Below are 13129 nucleotides of genomic sequence, written 5' to 3' on the forward strand. Positions count from 1 at the left end.
GATGGTACGTGAACGATCTTCGGATATTGCACGTACTGTCAGGTTGTAACGTTATAAATATGGAAGTATGATATGTATGAATGATTGCTTGATGGTACGTGAACGATCTTCGGATATTGCACGTACTGTCAGGTTGTAACGTTATAAATATGGTAAGTATGATATGTATGAATGATTGCTTGATGGTACGTGAACGATCTTCGGATATTGCACGTACTGTCAGGTTGTAACGTTTTAAATATGGTAAGTATGATATGTATGAACGATTGCTTGATGGTACGTGAACGATCTTCGGATATTGCACGTACTGTCAGGTTGTAACGTTATAAATATGGCAAGTATGATATGTATGTTTATGTGTATGAACGTAATAAAGTTAATAAAGGAAGGAAATGACGGTTGTATGGTTGTATGGTTACGAAAAGGGTACCGAGCCCTAATAATACTCGAGGTATGATGTATGGTTGTATGGTAACGAAGAGGGAATCGAACCCTACTAATATTCGAAAACAAGGGACCAGACCCTAATAATATCTGTGATGTTAGGGACCAGACCCTAATAATATCTGTGATGTTAGGGACCAGACCCTAATAATATCTGTGATGTTAGGGACCAGACCCTTATAATATCTGTGATGTTAGGGACCAGACCCTTATAATATCTGTGATGTTAGGGACCAGACCCTTATAATATCTGTGAGGTTATAGGGCGAAAGGCTCTTTAAAACGTATGATTATGAATGTAAAGAAAGTATGTAAGTAAGAATGAAGGCATGAGTACTTATGTGTGTATGAAAGAAAGTTATGAGGTTAAGTACGTATGTATGTAATAAGGTATTGTATGGTATTGTATGATTAACTAGAACTCACTCAGCGTAGCTGACTTTTAGTATGCACGCAGGTGAGTAGGTTGAGACAGCTGGCTTGAGTGGAGGACACATGGCAGAAGACTAAAGCCTGGCATCTGAAGATCTGATATGTTTTATAAGTTATGTTTTGATTTTGAAAGACAAGAGGAATGTTTTAAGACATGATTATGAATCGATATGTAATGTTTTATGAAAGTTTTATATTCCGCGTAAAGTTTTTAATTAACTCTGATATTTAGAACTGTGTTTATGAGTAAATCCAACACGAAAGTAGGGTTACCGGTAACGGGGCCTTACACGTTCGCTCGAAAAATGCTCGTTCGATTTAGGCTCGGTTTGGAAGTGAGCCGTTCAGCTCGGTTCAGTTTAAAAACAATCCAAGCACGAGCAAAGCCTCGCTCGGTTTGGTTCGGTTCGTTTTGCTCGAATTATTTTTTATTTATTAGTTTTATATATAAACTTTATGCGTATATATAAAAGTATACTAATTTTTAAAAGTATTTACAATTTCCCTCTTTTGTGTTGAATTCAAAGTTCAATTTTAAACCATAGCCGCTCGTTTTATATATGTTTTGTTGTTAACTTTGAGTTTTATACATTTTAAAGGTGAAAGTTTAGATAATTTAGAGTTAAAAGTCTTAAATTAATGATATTTTGAAGTTTTAGAAATTTAAAATTGGAAACTTTGTACGAAATCAAGCAAAACCAAATTGAACCAAGCCGCTCGGTTTCAAAACCAAACCAAGTTCAAGCATAAAGATATCGCTCGTTTCTTTAAATTCAATCCGCTTGGTTTGGCTCGCTTTTAAACCAAACCAAGTATGAGCATGTCTGTGTTCGGTTCAGTTCGTGAACAGCCCTAGGCCAGAGTGGGGCATCGGAGCTCTTCAAATTTGAAGAGTACGGTAGTCCGTTCTAATAAAATTTAGTGACACTGGTTGGGTGGTCGATGAATCTTGGGTGTCAAGTCTTAACAAGTCATGCTTATGTAGTTGCAAGTTAGTTGTTAACACTAGTTACATACTTACATAGCGAGTCTATTTAAATAGAAGGTCCAAATTTATTTTATACGACAAAGAAATATAGTCAAACCACAAGAGTTGCATATTACAAATTTATTCTTATTGAGAATGCTTTGTGAAGAATTTAGAATTTGGAGAGTTTGAATGCGTAATAAGTCTATTATTGAAAATTTGTAAATTGTTTGGTTTACATGTAGATTAATGAAATTAGAAGGTCTCAAAGATAAAAGTACAAAAGTATCCTCATTATCGACTTTCGTGCAATACTGCAATGCAAATCCTATAAGGGGGTGTTTGGTAGAGGGATTTGATTGGGGAGAAATGGAATTAGAAATATTTCTTTTGTTTGTTTTCCACTTTTCATTTCTATTTCTCTTTCTATTTCTCTAAAACTAGAGAATTCCATTTCTCTTTAAAACAAAGAGAAATCCATTTCTCAGCAGCCTCCTCATAGCATGTCACCACCTCGTCTCCGGCCACCACCTCGTCTCCGACCACCACCCCGTCTCCGGCCACCACCTAGTCTCCAAGTCTGCAACCGCCACCTCGTCTCCAAGTCTGCAACCACCACCCCGTCTCCGCCGTTCGCAATGGTGAACACAGAGATGGTAACCGGTTGTAGGTTGCAGGTGGTACGGGTGAACGGAGATTAGGGTTTCAAGTGGTGGTTCGTGGTAGGTTAGGGTTTTCAGTGATTGTGGTCGCAGGTGGGTGACAGTGGTGGTGGAAATCGGCGGTGGTCGCAGGTGGCTTCTGATTATCATCATCATCATCGCCACCACAACCGCCACCACAACCACCACCACAAAATCTCCAAAGAGGCAGTGATGACAGATCTGAGCCTCCTTTTTCTATATCTTATGTTCCAAAAATTTGAATCTTTTTAATTTCTTGTGTACTGTGGTTGAAGAAGGGGATTTGGTGGCGGCAGCCGGTGGTGGTGGGCTGTGGTTGAAGAAAGGGCTGTGGTGGTGGTGCTGGTGGTGTGGGGCTGTGGTGGTGGTGCGGTGGTGGTGGGGCTACGGTGGTGAGTGGTGTCAGGTTGGGTGGAGGTGGGGTTGGGTATGGTAGAGTTCTCTGTTTATTTTCTCGTGTACCAAACAAGAGAAATGATTCTCATTCTCCATACCAATTCTCTTTCTCTACAATTCCATTTCCATTTCTATTTTCTCTCATTTTCCATTCTCTGTACCAAACACCCCCTAAGTTACGACTGGTGCTAACCAACCTCATAAAAAGTGAAACTTTGATTCCAATGACTTAAGGTTTTTGATGTTGCGGGTATTGTATTGGAAATTACAAAATGGTGTCTACATTTAACCACGAAGTGGCAAGCATCGTACAATAATTACTCTCTTGTAATCTTCCCATAAACGCTTTCTATATGTTACTTTATTCGACTATTTTCCAATTTAATCTCAAATTTTTATACAAGATATTTGATTTCATTGATTTGAAACTTTATGGTGTTATGGTTATTGTTTTGGAAATGTTGTTTGTTCATCCCTTCTCTACATGGTTGGCGATGTCTAACCACGATGAATGAACGTTTATTATGGAAGGACGTTTTGGTAAAATATAGACACCCCATTTGAATGTTATAAATTTTACCATTTGAAGGAATGTTAAAATCCTATTAATGGATGAACTTAACGGTATACTTCTGCTTCAAATTTCTTCGTAACCTACTGAACACAATTTTCAATTTCAAATCCAGTGAAACCTGCGAACTAAACAACCCATTAGTTTTTTTTTATACATACTTGTTAAAACTAGTTTAATAAACAAGAAGTCAAAGTAATTTCCCCTATTTAAAACAACTTGGTTAGTTAGTTATCTAAACAACCAACCCTAACTCCAAATAAACTTATAGTCAATTATGATCTTATGTAACTCAATAACAATAGGCACTTCTTTGATATTGCCAACCACCCTACGATGATTGAAAACATGAAGGCAACCCCTAAACTTGAAAATTTTAAGATTGCTACAAGACGTTATTTAGGTAAGTGTAGGAGATTAAATATGATTTTTCACGCATTTGATATCAATGTTGTATAAATCATTACATGCTCAGTTACTCACCAATAGTATCAAGTAATATAGGATGCAACATACGTGCACTCAACAACGACGGATAAGATACAATTATATATTCGGATTACGAAGGATATAAGATACAATTATATATTTAGATATGATATTAAATGTATCAAAACTCGTATCCAGCCCACATTATCATCACTCGCCATTTATAAAGTGGCAAAAACAATACAACAATCAATCTCCCGTTATCTTCCGACAAAATCCGGCTATATCTAACTCAGATATTTTTCAAATCTCAAAATTTGATACGATATATTTGATTTTAGTGATTTGAAACTCTATGGTGTTATAGCTATTGTTTTTGAAATGTTGTTTGTTCATCCCTTCATTTCATGGTTGTCGACGTCTAATATCGATGAATGAACTTTTTTTTTTATGAAAGGGCATTTTGGCAAAGTATAGACATCCTATTTGAATGTTTTAAACTCTTCCGACTAAAGGAAAAAATGTTAAAATCCTATAAATGGATGAATTGGAAGGAATGAATCTATTGCCAGTTCCTTCATAAATCAACCGAACACAATTTTCGATTTCAAATTTGTTAAGTCGTGAACTAATCAATGTATACATTTTAGCAACTCGGTTACCTAAACAAACAACCCTAAATTAAATAAAAACTTAATCATCAATCATGACCTTATGTCATTCGATAACCACAGTCACTTCTTTAATATTACCAATAACCCTAGGGTGATAGAAAACCTAAAGGGAAAACCTTAAAGTGAAACAATTTCAAGATTGCTAAAAAGACATTATTTAGGCAAGTGACTGGGTTTGAGATTATGTTTCACATGTTCGAGTATCAATATTGTACCAAATAATGCATGATCAATTACTCGAAGCACATAACATACACGTTTACCATAGCCGAACCAAATCGATTGATAATAAATAACAAGGTCCTCATGCCCAAGATTTTCTGACCGTTATCCCGATTGATGGCTTGGGCCAAAGCATGTCTGCGGTCGAGTATAGGGTCATTCTTAAGTACCGTTTGATGGTCCCAATGTACCCAGAAGACGAAACATGTCCAATCTGCCGTAAGGCTTGCCTGGATAAATTCGGAGAGCATGCAGTTCATTGCAAGGAGATGCCTGGGTTCAAATACCGACATGATTGGGTGCGGGACGTTCTTTGGGACATCTTAAGGCGAGCTGGGATATCAGCTAAAAAGGAAGCCCCCGTAAACTTCCTTACAGACCCCACGGAAGGGAGATCCACTCTACGACCGGCAGATTTGCTCGTCTTTGGTTGGGCCGGGGGAAAACACGCTTGTGTTGACTTCACAGGGGTATCTCCCTTAGCTGGTTTGAGGGATAATGGGTTTGTAGCTGGGCAAGCAATGAAAAGGGCTGAAACGAAGAAGGTGGAGAAACATGCTAAAGCCTGCGAAGAGAACCAACATGTTTTTGTCTCTCTGGCTTTTGATACATTTGGCTCCTTGGCAGGGTCCAACAGGTTGTGCATAGCAATGTGTCGACTCCAAAGGGGTAGGGGTATGTCTTTAGTAGGTTATGGTTTGCAATTCAGAAAGTGTGGCGACGCTGCTTGTTGCCCGCTTACCTGCTATATTGATGTAATATCTATGTTTCTATATATTGTAGTTGAATTCAACTATGGATTGTTTGTTATTCTTTTGGTGGTCTATATTTATATAAATTGGTGATCACAAAATAAATAACATCTTGAATTTGTTATGTAGGTTATAACGTAATAAAAAATTGAATTGTTATTACCATACTTGGGCATTGAATATTTATTCGCCTTTTGGGGATACAACTGAAATTGGCATTCTAATCACGAAAAAAATCAAAGACCAACAAGTAAATTTAACAAACTAAAAACACATCATAAGTCCGTATGATGCAGCGCGCGCACACACACACACACTCTCTCATTGCATTTATATATAATGCAACATACACGCACCAGATAACGATAAGCAAAATACAGTTCTTTATATTCTAATAATTGTGGATTAGAAGATACAATTATGTATACAAATAGGATATTAACGGTACCAAAACTCGTATTAAATCCACATTATCAACACTCACCATAGTCAGTGTGTTCCGAAAACTTCAAGAAAACGTAATCACGTTGTAAAACCATATACATACGAGGTATGAAAGTACTAGATAATAAAAATTCGACAGATATAAAACACAGTTATATAGTTCGATACGCCATTAAAGACATCAAAATGCGTATCAGACTCAACATTATCATCACTCACCGTACCTCCTAATTTTTCAACTAAATTCAAAGCTTAATCCGACAAGTATAACCTCAACGATCTAACGAAAAAGTTTCGACAAATTCAATATCGAAACGACATACAACAAAGTTAAGTTTCAATGACTTATCTCGCTCCAGTAACAAAATCAAACCAAAACCGCGCAACAAAAACACAAAAGGCGTATCATCCGATACACCATTAAAGACATCAAAACGCGTACCAAACCCGACATTATCATCACTCACCCTATCTCCTAATTTCCACCAAAATTCAAAAAAAAAAAAACTATAATCATATTATAAAATTACAAAATCATCATGTGCACACACAAAAGTTACAAAAGTACAAAAAAAATCATCATAACATATCAAGTATTACAAGGTATCATAACATATTAACATAATCCTATTACAAACTATCACAACATATCAAACCATATCAAACTCAATCTCCACACCACCACATGGCACCATCTCAACCGTCCATTCAAATCAACGGCCAAGATCCACACCACTACAAACCCAAAATCCACAATATAAAAACCTAAACACGCAAATTTCATTTTCACTACCACCACCACCAGCAGCTGCTTGTTATTATCTTCTTCTCATCTTATTATTCAGAAACCCTAATTTCAATTAAAATTATCAAAATACAACTCGATTTGTTTGTTAAGCAGATATAAGTCATCGGTTATATTATAATCGGTGACCGTGTCAGGTATAACTGATTATTGTTATATTCTGTTACTCGGTTCTGTTTGCTTTACGCTTTGGTGTTGTTTGTTGTGGATCTGTTATCTCGTTGCCGTTACCGATACCAATACCGTTATTGTTATCGTTAGTGTTGTTTGTTGGTGGTTTAGGGTTTCGATTTGATTTTGCTGAATAAACCGTGGAAACTTAACTTATACAGTTAGGTTTTTGTGTGTCTGTTGCTTGTTTCAGATTTTGGATTTTAGTTTGGTTAAATTCGTTTCTGATTTTGTTAACCGGAACGGAAGGAATTGTGGAAACTTAACTTTTTCTAGGGTTAGGTTTGCGTTTTTGTTGTGCGCTTTCGTTATTTTGGTTTTGTTGATTTCGTTACACAAAACGTGAGTTTCGTGTTGAATTTGTCGAAATTCGTTCGTTAGATCATTGGAGTTAAGCTTTCCGGTTCGGTTTTGTGTGTGTATAAGTGTATTATCGGTATAAGTATACATTATATATACATATACATACATATATATACACACACACATAAGTTGTATCGGTTTGAAACTAGAGCGATAAATTTTCAAAAACTTGAAATTTGGAGAAATGGCTGGAGGAAACAGGAAGGATGACTCGATCGTGATCAGCAGCACGAACGTTTTCGCTGCGCTTGGAAGCTTGAAGAAGAAGAAGAAGAAGTCGGATAAGGATTCGAAGAAGGGTGGTAGTTCTAGGAAGGGGCAGGATAAGGAGATTGAGAGTGAGAAGGAGCATGTTTTTTGGGCTCCTACACCGTTGACGGTGAAGTCGTGGGCGGATGTGGATGATGAGGACGATGATGATTACTATGCGACCACGGCTCCGCCGCAGTCTGGGTGGGTTACGGGCACTGGTGGTGAGGTGGAAGATCAGGGGAAAGGAGATGAGACTCCGGTTGAGGTGAGGAAACTCTAAATTTGTTCTTTTGTTTATCTTTAACTGCATTTGCATTTCATTGTATATATCGTTAACTATAGATGTGTAAATGAGACAAGCAAAGATCGAGTTTGGCTCATTTAACTGCATTTGGGCTTGTTTAGTAGTTATTAATTAATTTATATACGCTTGTTATGATTTTTTGTCTAGATTTTATTTTCCCCACGGGTTCAAAGTGTTTGTGAATTAGGAAAACTTTGATTTTTCATATATTGTTTTGTGTTTGATAAGCAATTAAATTAATGCAAGATTAATAAGGACACAAATGCTAGTGGTAAATGCATGCATTGGAAGTTGATTTATAGATGTATGTTATGATTTAAACTATGTTACTTGGTAAGGACATAAATGTTAAACTAACTCAGATCTATTAGGGTTTGTCAACATGTGTTGGGTTCTTTATACTTTGTTTCCTAATTATTGGCTCGTAAAGCTTTTTTTATTTGTTTTTTAAAACGGTTTTTACATATCAATGATTTCTAAGCGAAACGTTTTTTGTATAGTTATCATATGCTAGCTCAACATCTAGGATTCAACTAAATGAACAATCTTATCCTACTACCTGCAATCTGTGGTTCTCTATGAGTTAGTTGGACCGTTGGACATTAAGTTTTTAAAGTGAGTTGTATGACCCTTGAATTAGCGTTAATGAAAATAACTTTTCATTTGGGTATTTTAATATGTGACTTTTTTGCTTTGCGGTATATTTCAATAACGCAAATTCGAAGGTCCTTTGATTCTCACTTTCCAACTTTATGTTAAACAAATCCTAGAGAGCCATTATAATATTATTTATTTAGATGAATTCTAGGTGTTGGACCGACATATATAACCAGTATAAAAATGTTTTAACTTAGAGATCGTTCAGATGTGAAGAATGTTATAGAAAACAAGTAAAAGAAAATTATGAACCCCAAATTTGGATATAATGTACAATTAAGCCGTTTCGTTTAAACTTTATGTACTTACCAGTTAATAATAACATGCGTTTATAAAACAACTCACAATAACATGTATGTCACATTGTATTTAATTTGTTTTTTCAGGGAACTGAGAGTGAAGATGAAGGTTTGGATGAATCCGATGAGGATAACGATGACGGAAATGACCATGAACAAGAACTGCCTGCTGAAAAGGAGCCCGTTGTTGAGAAGCCTGTTGAAGTTTTGCCACCCAAAGAAGCTGATCGACAACTTTCTAAGAAGGAACTAAAGAAGAAGGAGCTTGCAGAACTTGAAGCGGTCCTTGCTGAGTTGGGTCTAAATGACAACAATACCCAAGAAGATACCCGTGGTAAGATAATTTCGTTTTTTCCATACACAAATTTATACATTCTTTTCGCTTATTGATATTTAAAGTACACATTAGTTTCGTGACAACTTTTTTTAAAAATCATAATTAGGCTTGTAAACGAATCGAACTTCAGTTAATCGTTTGGTGGGTAATTTGTTTATTATTAAAACGAGCGAACATGAAGAAAATATTTTTTTTAGTCAAATGAACGAACATGAACACGTATCTTTTTTGTTCATTTGTTCATTATCTTAAGCTTGTTTGAGTTCTCATTCATTTACGTTGTTGAATTTAATCATTAAATTTTTTTAGGCGCGTTACTGTTAATCTAGTATTAATTACTTTTTAGCCTCATTATACTTGCGTTCACATTTACTTATGTTTGTTTGCTTACGTTTATGAACCGTTTGTTTATACGTTTCATAAACCATTTCTAAGAAGTTTACTTATGTTTATGGACCGTTTTATTTATACGCTCACATTTACGTTTATGAACCGTTTGTTTATACATTCATATTTACTTATGTTAGCTTGCTTCGTTTATGAACCTTTTGTTAATACGTTTAATAAACTATTTCTAAGAAGTTTTGTAACACTAGATTTTTTTTAACTCCCATTAGATTGTTATTTGTAAATTGCAACATTATTGATTGCATATTTTTTAAATTAATGTAACAAAAATATATTTAAATAGTTTTATCGTTATCTTACGTTTGTTTGAGCTCTCGTTCATTTACGTTTGTTAACGTTCTTATTAAATATTTTTTAGGCGCGCTACAGTTTGGTCTAGTATTAATAACTTTCTAGTCCTGATATACATTTGTTCACATTTACTTATGTATGGTTGCTTACGTTTATGAACCGTTTGCTTATACTATTAATAAACCGATTCTAAGAAGTTTTTGTAACGTTAGATTTTTTTAAACTCCATTAAATTTTTATTTGTAACATAATTGTTTTTTAAATTAATAAAACAAAAATGTATTAAAATAGTTTATTCGTCTGAATCCTTATAACTAATCGAGTCACTCACCAGGTGCTGCACCGGAGAAGGTCGAGAACGGAGAGCAGGAGAAGGACAAAAACGTGCCAGCTGGCGAGAGCAAAAGTGCTAAGAAGAAAAAGAAGAAAGACAAGGCTTCCAAAGAAACCAAAGAGCCTGCAAACGAACCCGAGTCTGGAAACACTGAAGCCACTGAAGCTGAAGTTGATGTCAAAGAGAAAATCAAGAAGGTGGCGTCGATGAAGAAGAAAAAGTCTAGCAAGGAAATGGATGCTGCTGCTCGGGCTGCCGCAAGTGAGGCGGCTGCAAGGAGTGCGAGACTTGCTGCGGCTAAGAAGAAGGAGAAGAACCACTACAACCAGCAGCCCGTTCGCTAAGTTTTTTTAAACAGGTATTACATATGATGCTCATATGCTGCAGACTGAATAATAAAAACCCTCTTTTGGGGTCTTTGGTTACATTTTACAGTTTTACTTTGAAAAGTTACTTCAAAAACATTTTAGGTTTTTTTTTTTTTTTTTACTTTTTACATGTCATTTGGATGATGGTTGGATTTTTAATTTTTAAGTTTTAGTTTATGTTTTGAAGACTATATTTTGTTTTATCTTTTATGTCAGTGGAGTTTGTAATGGTGATGCTTGTTAAGTTTTTATATTATTTTAAAGTTAGTTTTGAAATTGATCTGTTTAATAGTATTATGAATCTATGATATGTGAATGGATGATTGTTATGTAAAGCAAGTCGCTTGTGGGCTACTTGAGATTGAAACAGGGTGAGACTTATTGAGCCTCTATCTCGAACAAACCTTGTTTAGTTTTTTAGCCTCGTTTAGTTTTTAGCCTGAGCTCCAACTTTGTGCTTTATATGGAAAGATAGTTTAGGGTAGAGGTGCACAAAAAGGTCAGGTCTGAACCCGTCCCGGTGTACCCGACCTAGAACCGGTTCCTACACGTACCCGACCCGCGGGTTGGATCAGGCATAGAATTTCTTCTCTGAGCTGTATTCGGAATCGGAACTGATGGAACCGGAACTACCCGGTCAAAACCTGACCCGAAACCTGAAAAAAAACGCGAATGAACCGGTCAAATACCCGACTATACCTAGAACTGGTTTGACTTTTGTTGACCATATCCAGAAACCGGTTCGGGGTTTAAAAAATACCCAATTTGTGCAAGTCTAGTTTAGGGGGTGTTTGGGATTGCTTATTTTTACCAATATATTAACTCTTTGGAAAGGAGTAAGACGTTTGAGATTGATTTTGCGGTGAGGAAAAGTTAATAAGTTAAACTTTTGTAACTTGTTAACTTATTGAAAAGTAAGGAGTATTCATAAGGAAGTCCACCCCTTTAGGCCAATCTAGTCATGTAAGGAAAACCGTTTAGATTTGTCGAGCCTTAATTTCATATTGTTTTTGTTTGCTTAAGGTTTTTCTCAAAGTATATAAAAACATTTTATAAAAAATTAGTAAATATATAATAAGCAAAGTTGATCTTAAGTTTTGAAAAAAAAAAAAAACTTGAAACGAGCTAAGATGTAGCTCGAGCATTCATTAGTTAGCACGTTTACACCCTAGGGAAAGGAGACGAGGAGAGGTCATTGTGAAGTTGAAGGTGATCGGCCGTCTCTGTCTTGGAATATGTAAGATTGCTTTTTCTAAAATTCGGAGTACCATAACAAAGGTTTGGTTTACGCTACCGGGTTCAAGTTCCAAACTCAGTCATTTGGATCTACACTAGCCAAGTTTTTTGGGTGGTTTACTAGTTTCATTGTTTTTAAACGTGTTTTTAGATCTTAACCAGTCAACTAGCTTTGGTTTATACGGTTCGGTCCTTTTTGAACACCTTGTCGAGTGCTGATGATGATCGGTGGCGAGTATATAGAGTTAGTTTTAAGACCACACTAATTTTGAAACAAATTTTTGGATAAAAAACAACACATATTTTAGTCTTTAGCATGTGATTAGAGGCCTACAAAATCGGTTTTAAACCCAAACCGAACCGGTTTTCAACGGCTGGTTAAAATCGGTTTGACTTAAACCGGCTTGGTTTATAAACGGGGTTAGAAGAAAGATAGGCCGGCCTGGTCACGTCGGTTCGGTCCGGTTTAGACACCGGTTTAACCTTTTTAACCGGTTATTCTCAAACCGGTTTAATAGATATTAAGGGGAACCGGTCCTGAAACTGAAACTGGCGGTTTGGGTGAAACCGGCTTTAAACCCAAACCGGTTCAGTTTGATTTGACTAAAACCGGTCCCAAACCGGTTTTTTTACACCTCTATTTGTGATGGACTAGGGGCTATGCAGAGTTACTTGAAACTTGGGCCTCTATAGAAATGGGCTTGGTGGTGGATTCATATTCCAAGCTTGTTACTTTAGCTTCACAACTATTTGATAGTGAAAGTGAGAAACTGCATATAGTGTTTTAGGGTTTTGAACTTTTGATATAATGCTGTAGGGGTGAGCAACTTAACCGCTATAACTATTAAACCGAACCATAACCGACATAAAACCAATTTTAACAGATAATCGACATAATCAGTGGGTCGGTTTAATGAATTTTTAAAAACCGCCATATATGGGAAAGATAATTCCAAAACCGCTATAACCGAACCGACCCATTTATTTAACCAACAATGTGTTTAGGATTAACTTCCACCAAACATTTTGTTGGATTATATCATTTTGATGTTTTTGTTTCAACATTTGTTATCAAATTAAGTTTAATTTCATTGTTGGATTATGTAATGTCATTCTTGTTTTTGAATATTTGATATTAATATTATGGATTATATACTTTCTTAATTAGATTATGTCATGTTATTTTTTATAATAATTGTAATACTCGCTTATTTAAAATATTTTAAATAATATATTATTATGGATATAACAAAATATATAAAGTTGAGTTGGATAATGTATTTTATTTTA

At 35.7% G+C, this 13129-nt stretch overlaps 1 protein-coding gene across 2 annotated transcripts; it reads left to right on the forward strand.

Moving 5' to 3' along the window:
* The first annotated feature begins 7023 nt into the window (after positions 1-7023).
* LOC143575372 (uncharacterized) lies at positions 7024-10883 on the forward strand. Of its 2 annotated transcripts, none has more exons than XM_077059772.1 (3): positions 7024-7870; positions 8953-9199; positions 10236-10883. In XM_077059772.1, the coding sequence occupies exons 1-3, from the start codon at positions 7538-7540 to the stop codon at positions 10577-10579; spliced, it is 924 nt and encodes a 307-aa protein (XP_076915887.1). In that variant the 5' UTR covers positions 7024-7537; the 3' UTR covers positions 10580-10883. The 2 variants fall into 2 exon arrangements, with proteins under 2 accessions (XP_076915887.1, XP_076915888.1); XM_077059773.1 differs by having other exon boundaries at positions 7024-7864.
* The last annotated feature ends 2246 nt before the right edge of the window (positions 10884-13129 follow it).

This window comes from Bidens hawaiensis, unplaced genomic scaffold (genome assembly GCF_021521415.1).
Source record: "Bidens hawaiensis isolate Kalapana, Puna unplaced genomic scaffold, B.hawaiensis_p1.1 tig00027347_1, whole genome shotgun sequence".
NCBI lineage: Eukaryota > Viridiplantae > Streptophyta > Magnoliopsida > Asterales > Asteraceae > Bidens > Bidens hawaiensis.